Source organism: Apteryx mantelli, chromosome 6 (assembly GCF_036417845.1).
Source record: "Apteryx mantelli isolate bAptMan1 chromosome 6, bAptMan1.hap1, whole genome shotgun sequence".
Classification (NCBI taxonomy): Eukaryota; Metazoa; Chordata; class Aves; order Apterygiformes; family Apterygidae; genus Apteryx; species Apteryx mantelli.
This window is the reverse complement of record NC_089983.1, coordinates 13,501,815-13,514,531: the sequence shown is the minus strand read 5'-3', so window position 1 is coordinate 13,514,531 and position 12,717 is coordinate 13,501,815. Positions and strand designations below refer to the sequence as shown.

Sequence of the window (12,717 nt, the reverse complement as noted above, 5' to 3'; positions counted from 1 at the left end):
CTCTTGAAAATTCCTGTCTCTCCTGATCTGAGCCTCCAGCCTTTTTATCTTCCCTGATATCTATACTAATTTAGAGCATTCCCATAAACTGTCCCATACACCTTTCACTGCTTTGCCTTCTATTTTTGCTTTGATTTGCTATGCTTTTCCACCCCTGTTAGCCAAATATATATTAAGATTATACCTACAAAAAGCATTAAGAGAAAGCAACCTCTGACAAAGGAGAGCAATAGGTATTTTTACTAAAAGAAGTCTCTGGTATCTTCCAAGGGTTGGAATCAGATTGCAAAGACAGAATGTAGCAATGAAAATGAAGGTTGGTAAAACTAGCCGTCAGGAAACTGGCCTAAATTTTTGGTGCATTGTGTGTGTTCTTCATACATTCTAATCTTAAAAGCCTAACTTGTCCTTTAGTTTTTGTTGCAGTAGAATTCTTCAGAGGATCTGAGCTCACTGTTGAATGCCTGAGAGCAATTGAGGGCTGGGATTTGAGCCACGCTGAGAGTGCTTTTGCCAAATGTCGGCAAAGGTGAATTGCTAAACCTAACCTGGATTCTAAAAAGAACAGGAAATTTCAAGGCAGTCCAAGTGCGCATGTAGATTTTAGAGCACTTAGAATTCTGAGTCAAGCTCAGGAAAGGAGGATCTTTCTAACTTTATAGCAGAATGGGTGTTCTGTAATACATGGTGTGATATTAAAACTTTTAAGTACTAAGAAGTGTAAAATATTCCTTACAGGGATTTTGGTATCTTCCTCTGAAGATTCTCATACTGGCCACTGTTGAATATCCGATACCAGACTAAGTGGAGCAGTGGTCTGATCTTGTACGATATTTCTTCTCTGCCTTTATAATCAATTCAGTTATATTCAATGATAAGGGTTTTCAAGGTGTAAATAAAGAAGAGAATTCTTCATCTGTGTCAAAGGCAAGTATAAACTCTTCTAAAATTCAGCTGTTTGTTTTCTTCGGTGTGCATTTCTTAGACTATTTTTTGCTGTTCATTGGCGTATTGCTATTACACTTTTTGCTATATTTTTTCCTCACTTTTTTATGAAAAATGTATGGTTTTTTTTAAAGAATGATCTTCTGTTTACTTCTGCATAGTACTGGAAGAAAACACAAGCTGGAAAGAACAACAAATCTTTTATTAAAAAAGAGTGCTAGTTTTGTCTTACAAGAAGGCAAACTTATGGGAATTTTGCTCATTTTCTCATTGTGTAAAACTGGGCTTTCCTCTTTTTGTGTTGTAATCAAGGTATTGTAAAATTTTAAAATAAGGGCCTTAACTGAATTAACAATAAAAACATCCCTAATGTCTTGGGATGTTAGATGAATCCCCAAATTTAATGAATACTGTCTAGGTTAAAGGTTGTTGTTTCTGTTTTTCTTTTTTTTACCTGAACTACCTTCTTAAGATGAAAAAAATATGAATTAAATTACCGTTTTAAAATTGTTAAAACCATTTAGACAACCGAAAAACTTAGCTGTAGTGTTGCAATTTAAACATGATTGAACAGTGACCAAGGAGGAAATTTAAAACCTTTAGAAACTAAAAGGGTTCTAAAAGTATTTTTGAAAGGTATGGATCAAGAATTTTCCCCAGAAAATATATTTTGCTTTCATTCAGTAAATTGGGAGCACTTTTACTTTTTAACAGGTTTTTTGAAGAACTTTACCAGTTTTGAGTCTTGCTGCATATCTTATTAGAAACAAATGCTCCTTAAGTCCTTTTGTGACCATAAATGGAAGGTCCTACTCCTGTTTTCATGGGCTGATGTTTTTAAAGTTATATGGTTTTTACACAATTGTTTTTGCCACTAAAATTGCTCTGAATAATATATTTCCATATACATGTGCTTTAGAGAACATATACATACAGAAATTTGCTGCATGATGGGCTACTAAGAGTCTTAATTAAATTTGAAATCCATACTGTAACACTGCTGTAATTGTTTTGAATCTGTCCATTAGCTTAACTTAACATGTTTGGGGGATTTTTTGTCCTGAAAGAAGATGCAAATAAATTAAAGCAACAGTTGAGATAGGTTTGTGTTCCATGGCTCTAGCACTGCATGAAATTTTGTCTTTACTTGACCAAAGCTAACTACACTGTACCTAAGAGAATATTGGAAAATATTGTGCTCTTGACAGGTGTCCAGACAGCCCTCTTGTGGAGCAAAGTACAACTCTTCTCAGTTAAAGTGAAGGTGAAACTCTAATCGCCAGATCTTTTTCCCATTTTTAACCTGAAACAACCTTCTGTTTTCATATAACATATATTTTATGATAAAATGTTAACTAGTTTAGTATTATGTTCACTGTTATTACTATTTTCTGCTAATGATAGTTCAGCCATTTCATCTCTCTGAAGAAACTATGCCAGTGTTTTTAGAGAGCTGGCCCAAATAAAAGGACTAGGTCAGGTACTAGGTAGGGTTGCCCACAGGTGACTGGTCATAAATTGCAGGATATTCTTTGACCTTCATCTTGTGCATGGAATTATTTTTAGCTTCAAAAATAATAGTCCCTTAGAATTTCTCAGCTCTATGTGCTATTGTTGCATATTTATTTTCAAAAATAATGCAGAATTTAAAATTGCCTGATTGATACAGTCAGATTAAGTCTTTAGAACCTGCAAAACCTTCAAGTACAATCTTTTATTACCCAATTACTAACAGAAGGAAGCACATAATTGTGATAAGTACATTCTGTGAAATGCAGTGAAAAACAGTTAAAGTGACTCCGTTTCCCCATGCTGAAGGGAGCTCTAAAACATGAGAGCCTTCAACTACAAAGGAAACAGATAGACCGATAGGTTTGAGTATTAACCAGAGTCAGGTAACATGAGTTGAGCAGACATAGAACAGAAAAGTTTTGATCTGCATGGCAAAATGTTTTAATTGGCATGTTTTCAACCATTTTTTTCCCCAAAATTAATGCGGGCTTTATATGAGATGCTGATGTCAGAATCTTGAAACATTTTCAATAAATACAGTAGATGATTATTATTCTCTTCTGTCCTACTTCACTGTCTATCATAGTTGGGACTCCAAGACATTTTCTCAAAAGTAAATATTAATTCCCATTATTCAGGCAGGGAATAATGTATTTGTGATACAGAAAGGTTATTTTCTCAAAGCTACTTAGGAAGTTATTATGTGTTTCAAGAACTTTTCAATTTTGAAGTTCCCAAAAGTTGAGTATCTGCCTTGACCCCTTGAAAATTTCTGAATTAAATGTTTATATCCATCAACTTCAATGAAACTGCTCCACTTTTAAATGAATGCAGGTGGATATAACATGACTCTGAATATAAAATATTTCTTCAACTTCCTTGTCTGCAGTTTATAGGAATCAGGGAATTCCAAATATATTTATACTGTTATGTTGAGTCAGTGGATGTTCTGCTGTCAATTAAGGTGGGGTCAAGATTTATTCCCAAGGTAGTTAAGTAAGCTGTCTTTTCTTCCACATTGGCTGTTCTAGATCATATTAGATTTTTTTAATGTTCCCATAATAAACCACATAAACTATTTTCTTACATCTGAGAGTAAGCACACTCTTTACCTTGTTTTACCTTGGGAATAATTTAAAGAAAGATTTCTTTATCCCATTCAGAAAAAAGCAGGAAGTTAAACAAGGTGGAATAGAGAAGTTCTGTTTTTCTCCAAGGATAAAACTTAATTTTAGGCTAGAAATGCTGATAAGCAAAAACATCAGCCTTTGAAAGAAACCTCTTTCTGTCGTAGTTTGAAAGTATAGAGCCTTTTTCATGGGACAAATTTGAAATTATAAAAGGAGAAAGAGAAAAAAAAATCTTCTGAACAAAAAGCCATTTATATCATTTATGTTTCTTCAGTATTTCATATACTATTATTGGAACTGTAGTATTTCTTTGGATCAGAGTTTAGTGTCTCTGTTTTCTGGTCCATCAATAAAACCATAAATCTCTTCCACTTTGTAGGATGGTCTGTGTTTTCAGAGTTCCCTTTCTGGTTTGGATCTAGGCTATAGTCGATTAATGTAATCTCTATTACCTAGTTTCTCATCCTGAAGTGGAGAAGTGGCAGTTCCCTACTCCACGAGGGTAATGTGAAAATAAATTCATTATTGGCCATAGGGTATTCAGGTACAGCATTAATGGGACCAATAACCAAAATAGAGGCAGTATCAAATAACCTGTACTCTCTCCCATCAAAGTATGTGCCTTTAGAAACACATGCATACAAAATACTCATTTATTTTACAATTGTATTATAAATTAAAGTTAAGAGGCCTAAAAATTGAATGAGGAAAAAAAAGAATATGTTCTTTTTTTCTTACTCTATTTTCTGGTCAATCCGCAATATTTTCAAGGACTGATTCTGGAATATGAAGCCATTTGCCAGTAGATTGTTATTTAAAATTTGGCCTGAGTATATTATGAGCTAAACTTACTCTCTAATGACTGTTCACTTGTGTAAATTAAATATGCCAGTGATTTCACCACGCTTTCCAAGAAAAGTGGAGCCCTTATATGCATTTTGCATCCAGCTCATGTAGAATGAAGGAGTTGTGATCTTTCATTTTTCCCCACAGAGTTTTAAAACTATATGGCTGTTGGCCTTAAGTCATGTGAAGCAATGGTGAGCATGCACGTTAATGTGAGTGAGAAAAACACTGCTGTCTCTTTTGACTTTTTTCTGCAAACTTGAGTGATAAGGAATGACACACAGCATGGAAATTCTCTTGCAGCAGAGTATCCAGCCAGGCACATCTGAGCCATATTGTGCCAAACTCTGGTTTCTCATGGCCAGTCAGTATTAGGTCTTTTTATACTTGAAGGTCAGATGTCCAAGCTCTAGACCTCTAAATGTTTTATAGATTGTTCTGTCTTCCTCAAACAATTTCAATAATATCATCTTCAAAGGACTGGAATATACTTCTCATCTCTGTAGAAGATTGGTAATATGCCCCCAAGACAAACAGCTGCTTAAATAGCCTTTACAGAAAATGTTTCAATTCTAGTCTCTAAATCTATGCAAATTCTGCTTCCACACTGCTGCTGAATTTGAGGCATGTAGCCTATTTCCTAAAAATAATAATAATAATTACAAGTGAAAAGGAGTTAAAATTAACCTTTGTGCTGCTTAATATGACTTAAGGAGTAGAACTAGAAGGGAAAGATAAGTGTTAGGGTTTTAGCTGAGTAACTGAGTGTTTGCTTAGACTGAGTGTTTGCTTAGTCCATGTTTCCTTCCCTGGGCCCTTCGGCCATTTACTAGAAACAGCGTTAGTTTTGCTTTCAGTGAAGTCAATGGAAGAGTTAATGTTGACTTCAGAGAGAGAACTGAGCTCTTGATTAGAAGTTGTTTTTCAGAGCTAATAATTTGTTTGACCTTTATCACAAGCAGCGTATTTATTGGGATGAATCAGTGCCCATCTCATCAGAGAGGCCAAGGACTGGGTAGGCTTTCGAGGCAGAACTATGCTCACTCCCATGAGAGTGGTCAGAGGAGGGGGCAAATGCAGAGCAGTGGGCAGAAGCTTGCATTGCTGCTCCCTGTCTCACATTCACTTCTATGGATAAATAACCTAAGTTCCCATGGAGTCCAGGTTGCCCAGGACCTTTCAAAAAATTTGTTTACATGCACCAAGCAGAAAAACAGTCTGACAAATGTCGCTGACTATAAAAAGCAACTTTAAAAATACAAATGAATATGTGCTGAAACCACCAACCACAGCTTTTTCAGAGCATCCATAGTTGATTGAGCTTGACTTGGATCTGATTTGTACTGGTGGACAGGAACCATTCTTCATTTATATGCAAGGAGCTACAGTCCAGTTTAGAGCCGTTGCATCCTCATGAACCCTGAGCACTGTCAGTGGCTGGACAGTATTATAAAAAGTACCAGCAGGCTGCATGATTCCACATGTGCATAGATGTTTTTCATAGTTACGATTTTGAATAGTAATACTGCAAAGCAGCAACCTTGCTTGATCATCCAACTGCCCTATATAGGTGCCCTGTCTATTGGTGCATTTTTAGGGGGCTGTCCTTAATTTTGTACCAAACATCAGCTTTGCTCTGTATCTTTTGCAGGTGATTAGAACTCCTCTTCATTGCCCTGTTTGCAGTTTGTTAGTGTTTAAGAGCAGCTCTGTCACAGCCAGCACAGTAGGTGAGAGCGATTGTCTCTGAATAGAGTAATAGAGCAGTAATGACTGCGGACTACTGAGGAACCTGAACTTGTTATCTGCTCCTACCTGGGAATCTGCTTGTTTTCTGCACTGTTTCCGTCATGACAAACTTGGAACAACTTAGCTGTGAATTGTTAATAGATGAATGCAGAACATGAAACTTAAATGACCCCCTGGGACACCGAGTCTTGTCCCTTGTTTGTAACCCCTTCATATAACCCCAGTCAGGCTGTGGATTTTAACCAAAAGACATGTTATATAAAAAATGGATGACAGCTGCATCTCCCCAGGTTACACTTTAAAAGGAAAATAAGATTTCAGCCCTTTGAAAGAACAGGTGTAGGCAACTCTACTCCTCACTTGGATCCCAAGTGGATGGAGGCAGCTAAAATTCTGAAGACTGGTGGCTCAGCTTCATCTCTGTACTTTGGGTTTCTGAGAACCTAGGCTGGCTAGGCTTTTGGGCCTTGCCCAGACTTCTGACTCAATCCACATTGCGACATAGGGCAACAAGATGCATAACGGTAAACTTTGGCTTGCTTTCTGAGGGCTTGTCTCCTCAAACCTTTAAAAAACCTAGAGAAGTGTCTGTAGTACTTCCTGATAATTTATACAAACCTGAAAACTTTAAGTTTTCAGGTTTGTAGCACTGAAGACTGGAGTACATAGTGAAAGAACTGTAGTTTGCATAAGCATTTTTTAGTTTCTGTAATCTCTGTAGCTCTCTCTCTGAAATTATTTTTTCCAAGCACAGGCATTCTTTTTTTTATGGGAGGAGACAGTACTTTGGCTAAAATGGAAAAATATTCTTGCCAGGTCTTGTCAAGTTAGCTAGTTGTAGTCACTGAATAACAATAGCTAATCTTTAGCAGTCCATGACATATCAGAAAGTTCCTTGTTAAGGCATCCTCCAAAAACTCCATGATTTTCAAGTATCATCTGAGTGACGTGTATAATCTCAGCATATTATTTTGTTGTCATATGAATACAGTATTTGAATAGTTGTGGTCTGAAAGTTACACAGCAAAACTGTAACTACTTATTTGTGAAAAATGAGAAAAATCACAAGTATGAAAGCACAAGCTATGGAAAACAGGCTATTTCTAACAGTAATTTTTGCCAGGTATCGTTCTTCATCATCCAATGTATCATTTGCATATTTTTCCATCATGATTTCCTAGACTTTAACAGCCTTTTCATTTTGTTTTCAGAAATTACATGGAGTGCTGCCCTGAAAGATCCTGCTCGAACTTGTATGTATAAGTATATTTATGTATTTATATAAACACCCCCACATACATGTAGAATTTCGTTTATGTGCTTGTGTGTTTTCGCCTAACAAAAGCAATAGTCAGATGAGGGATTTTGCCTTGTGAAGAATTGCCATTTCTTCAACGTACTAAACATGAAATTCATCAGATTTCTAATATCTGAGTAGAAAGAGGACGTGGACCTGGCTAAATGAGCAAAACCTCCCTTCATCATATGTTTTGGGTTAAGCTTGTCGCTGGAGAATGTTGTCAGTCATAGTTGCTGACGAGAGCATATAGTGGGCAGTTAAGCCAGAAGTAAACATTACAGCTTTACCAAAAGGATAGGCGTAAAGTAGCCATTAGTTTCACAGGAAGGGAGGAAATTACCCTTTTCCTGATTGCCGGGTAGTTAAACTCTGCCTTTCCAGAGGGGATATTAATTGATGAGGTGCTAATTCAAATAGTGAGGAAAAAGGAACAGTGAAGAATTTAAAAAACAGAACTGTAAACAACTGAATCCTCAAAACAAGTAAGTGATTTCATAAGTAATTTCTTTCTTGTGTTGCTTGGCTTAAATTAACTCTGAGAAATACTAAATATCTTTTTGTTGACTTAGTCATGGTTGGTGCATCGTAATTGAATTAATATCTATTGAATTTAGTCTGGGGTGTTCTTTAGTGCTGAGATTATCTGAGTATATGTACATACTAATAGGCAGCTTGATAAGATTCAGTGGTCCCAGCAGTGGGAAATAATTAACAGAACTATCAGGCAGTTGTTTGTAATCCTGGTAAGTTAAAACTACTTTATTTTTGTTAATTGTCCTGTAATTTATGCATTAGTTAACGCTAGTGAAGTATCTCTTTCTGAAGGCTTTTCCTCTATATCTTTGTTTCCATAGTCCTCTGCTGTTTGTTTTCTTTTGTAGGATACTTTAAGAAAAATCAAAGAGTTGAAAGTGCTTTTAAAACCCATTTGTTTTCAATAGACCTAGTTTATTCACTACTGGACAACCCAGAATCTATGATTTGCATGAAAATGCTCTCCTTTGTTCTTTTTCCAACAGGTATAAATAAATGTTTCGCTTCTCTGCAAGTTCTACATGCACTCTATGCTCATGAATGCATGTCCCTCTTCAGAATAGCTTTGGCATATTGCCACACTTACCCTGATGCAGAGTAAAAAACCCCAAACCTCATTAACTAACCCCCTTGAGAAAGCAAAATGACATGGCAAAATAAAGCACAACTTCCAAGCAGAAAAAAGAAGACATAAAAGCAAACCAGAGACAAATTTTTCCATGAACTTTGTTCCAGTCATGTAACTTTCACAAAATTGTCTGAAAAGATGACGCTGGTAAAGTGGTAGTGATGGTTAATGGGTTGCATGAAAGCATATATTGAAAAGCCATGTAATCTAGGACTCACCATTCCAGTTTTTACTATGTCTGACCATAGATGGGAATAAAACAAGGAAAGGTTTAGGGCCCAACCTTATGTCCCTCAGGGATTCCCACTGTGGTTGATCAAAACTGTAGAAGAATAAAATGCTGTATTTAGTTTTGAACATAAAATGAACAACAAAAAAAATTCTTTCAGATTAAATGCACTTTTCTCTGTAAAATTCATTTTTTTCTTTTTTTTTGTTCCCAGATATATTGCATATACTAGTTATAGTGTGCAAATTTGGCAATTGCTCATCAGAGCAAAAGCCCTTTTTATTTGAAGGGGAGAAAATATAGGTAGGACATATTAGTAGAAAAAAACTCTTTTAACTTTAGTGATCTGCTGTACTTGGAAAAAAAATCAGTTTCTGTGGAAATTTTTGTCTCAACAAAATGTCTGCTGGATCCTTAGCTGTTGTGATTTCATATTTGGCACAGTGGCAGGAAGGGTGAGAATAATTGCTGTGTGAGGTTTAATACTCCCTTGCTTCTGGATGAAGAAGTTGAACTATCATCCCAGTACGTATTAGAGCAGCCACAAGTCTGCTCTAGTTTATGGTGAAGGAAACAGCCCCTTAAGGACAATTCCTCACGGCCCCAGAACTGCCAGAATGCATTGCACACTCCAGAATGCACCCTGTGCTGATGGGAAAAGCAAATGGCATAGTTTGCTTGCTGAGGTTTTCCTTTTACAGCAGATGGTGTGTGGAGTTTATCTACCCCATAATTTCCTCTTTTGTCCTACTGAAATAGTACTGAACAAGCCCTAGAATTAACTGTCCTACAATAACTGAATTTGGCAAAGTACCTGGAGACACAGACTTATGTGCCATTACAGCAAAATACTTGGCAGATCTGCTCTGCAACAGGCCTATATTTACCCTATCCCAATATTTACAAAATAAGTGCTATTAAAAGAGCTTTTTCTCAGCAAAGGTTCACCTATCAGCTGGAGAAAAGAGGAAATCTTTAAACAGCAAGAAACATGTGACTGAGGTGCCAAATCATGAGGTCCTTGAGTTTTTCTGTACTCTTTCCTCAGGCAACCCCCCTGTTAATTCACTAGAGTTTAGTTTGGGTCAAAAGCAAGCAGTCAAGTAAGGCTTTTAAGATTTGCCCCAGATTATTCTTTCCATGGGTGGGAGCTGTACACTGGCCAGTGACTCAGGACCCTCCTTTACTTCCCAGGGACAAAAGCTTTGCCTCCTATTTCGTGAATTCCCTGCAATCATACCTTGCCACCCCTTTCCTCCTGTGCTAGGGGCTCTGTGTCCCACTGTAGCATAATCTTCAGCCTTCTTTCATTCATAACTTTTTACTCTCATGTGCAACGTATCAACTTTTTAAACTGTACTGGGAGAAGAAAAGAGGGGCAGTTTTGCAGGAAGGAGTTCTTGTTAAGTTCTTGTTAAGAGATTCTGTGATCTCTTGGACCATAACAGAAATGCTTAAAACCAGTAGTCTTGCTAACCAGATGCTGAATTGTGAGCATTGCCACTTTTCCCTGAGCACTTCCCTCTTCTGTTTTTTCAGATTTTCACTGGGAACAGTAGCATTGATATCTAAAAAAAAAACTGGATTCGATTCCAACAGTGTTGAAGATTTTGCACGTTTTGCATTAATGACAGAGGAGTACCACTGGTTGTTATGTTACTGCTTCCATTGCAAGAATCGGTTGTTTTTGGTAAGGGTAGGCTGACAGCTTCTCAGCTGGTTTAAAATGGTATGATTCCAAATGAGCATAGTACCACCAGAATCAGGTGAAGCTGTGGTATGTAGATACTAGAGGAATAATATTCCCATTTTACCGGCTGAGAAACTAAGGTTCAGGGAAGTGATGAGGCCTGGCTGCAATCACAGCAGGCTCTTGATAGAACTGGGAATCGAGCTAAGTCTCCTAAAAGCCAGTTCAAAGCTCTGACACTGCCTGACTGGTGGAGAAACTAATAGCTGGTGTTTTGAGGAGCTCAGCTCTCTCTTAGATACAAAATGAGATGAATCTACTAAACATAAATACAAAATGAAGGTATAATGTAACACATTGTACAGTTACAAAATGATACTTTCAGTATAACTTTTAAAGCATCTTTCTGCTCATTCAACATTATTTTCTGTAAACCAAAGTGCACACCAACAAAGAAATACTGTTCAACCCTTTTCTCTGGATAAGAAAAAACAGCCTGCAAATGTAATGTCCATTTCCATTCATCAGCTACCACATCTGCTGCTTGCTTGGACACCGACCAAAATGATTCATTCAGATGTCTAACATTTATTTTTGGTGAAATACTGGGATTATAAAGAAAGGCAATATTTCAAAACTGGATCTAGAAAACCAAGGGAAGTTGGAAACAACTTCCTCACAGCTGAAAACAAACACTGTGTTATATCATTCTGCAGCTTTATTAGAAGGAAGGCAGTAGCCAAGTGAAGCAGCTGGAATCACACTGAAGTCGCTCTGAACTTTGCAGATCACTTCACTCTTCCCTCTGCTACAGAGCTCACGTCCCTGATTTACAGTGCACTTCCTTTCAAAGAGCTGAACTGGGTAGGTCTATTTCTCTGTTATGTTTTAAATCTCTCTCTCTCTCTCTCTCTCTCATATGAATGCATTTCTGCAGATACAAAAACAGCTCTTGCAGGTAAATCCTGTAATGTAGTGGAGTGCATGCTGACTAAAAGGGCTTCTTAAACGAAGAACCTGATACTCATTATTTCAAAGTTTATTTTGAACCACACTGACAGCATGAAAGGATATGAAAGTAGGTGTGAATTTAATTTTTAATAGCTTCCTAATGCATTTCCATTCAAGAATTCCTGTATCCTGCCAGAGAATGCTAAGTGACCTTGGCTTAATTAAGAATCTGTCACTCGCTCTGTAACCTTGTATGTTGGTTTTAATTTGTTTGAATTGCTTAAGGATAGTATGTTTCCTACAGCTGTACAAAATTCCAGTGTGTTGGTTCTGATCTAAATAGATTCTAGAACAGAAACTGGAAATCACTCCAACTTCAAGTAACAGATTAACAAAATCTGAAAATATACACTTGTGCAGAATTAAAAAAGAATTACAGGTTGAACTGGAAGATGTGTGTGCATACCTTAATCATTGAGAAATAAGCTAGAAGGATGTGGATCTAGCTGTTCTGAACAAGGGTGTTTCCTAGGAAGGGAAAAGAAGATGTGAACCCTTTTATATCATCACACAACAAAACAGTGTGGGATTCCACCTCCTATTCAGACTTGGAGATAACCACATCATTGTCATCTGTACCCTTTCTAAGTACGATCTATTGCAAAGCAAAAAAATACCCCATAAATGTTTTTGTAGATTTGCAGTAAGATGTATAGGGTCCCTAAAATTAGAACTCACTTGTTTTCTAATTAAATTAAATTGTATTATTGAATAATTTTAAATGATTATTAATTCATAGCTAAGGAGGAAACAGAGGGATAGTGAGAGTGTATCAGGGTGAAGGAATTAGTCAAACCAGGTTTGTAGAAACTGTGATTCAGGATTAACTTGCTTATGACAGCTTACTTTCACTAGCTCCATATTATTGTTTTGCCTGTGTTGAATTAGGAAATGAAACATTCTGATAACCCAGTTTACATTTGTTTAATATCGCTGCAGCTTCTGCCCGACTTTAAAAAAATTATCAGCTACTTTTGCCAGGCAAACTGGACAGGATAGAGGTTCTACCAAGTTTGCTTTAATCCTGAGGCTTTTATATATACACTGTGAATGATCGTAGAGTTGCATTTAGAATCGCTTTGATTCTGGCACATCAAAGAGCATTCAACCCTGGAGAACAAATGTATGATTTGGATTCTATAC

At 36.8% G+C, this 12,717-nt stretch overlaps 1 protein-coding gene across 7 annotated transcripts in view; it reads left to right on the top strand.

Moving 5' to 3' along the window:
* CMKLR2 (chemerin chemokine-like receptor 2) overlaps positions 1-12,717 on the top strand; it is a 28,109-nt gene that overhangs the window by 1,068 nt on the left and 14,324 nt on the right. For 3 of the 7 annotated variants that reach the window (XM_067298798.1, XM_067298793.1, XM_067298794.1), the window contains exons 2-4: positions 739-927; positions 7,394-7,435; positions 11,280-11,427. Coding sequence is in view for 2 of the 7 variants with exons in the window: in XM_067298792.1 (XP_067154893.1) it covers positions 7,401-7,435 (35 nt within the window). In the remaining 5 variants the exon portion in view is untranslated. Of the gene's footprint in view, positions 1-738; positions 928-3,005; positions 3,071-6,084; positions 6,164-7,393; positions 7,436-7,897; positions 7,965-11,279; positions 11,428-12,717 lie in introns of those variants that run through there. The other 4 variants (XM_067298796.1, XM_067298791.1, XM_067298797.1 and 1 more) reach the window with 4 other exon arrangements.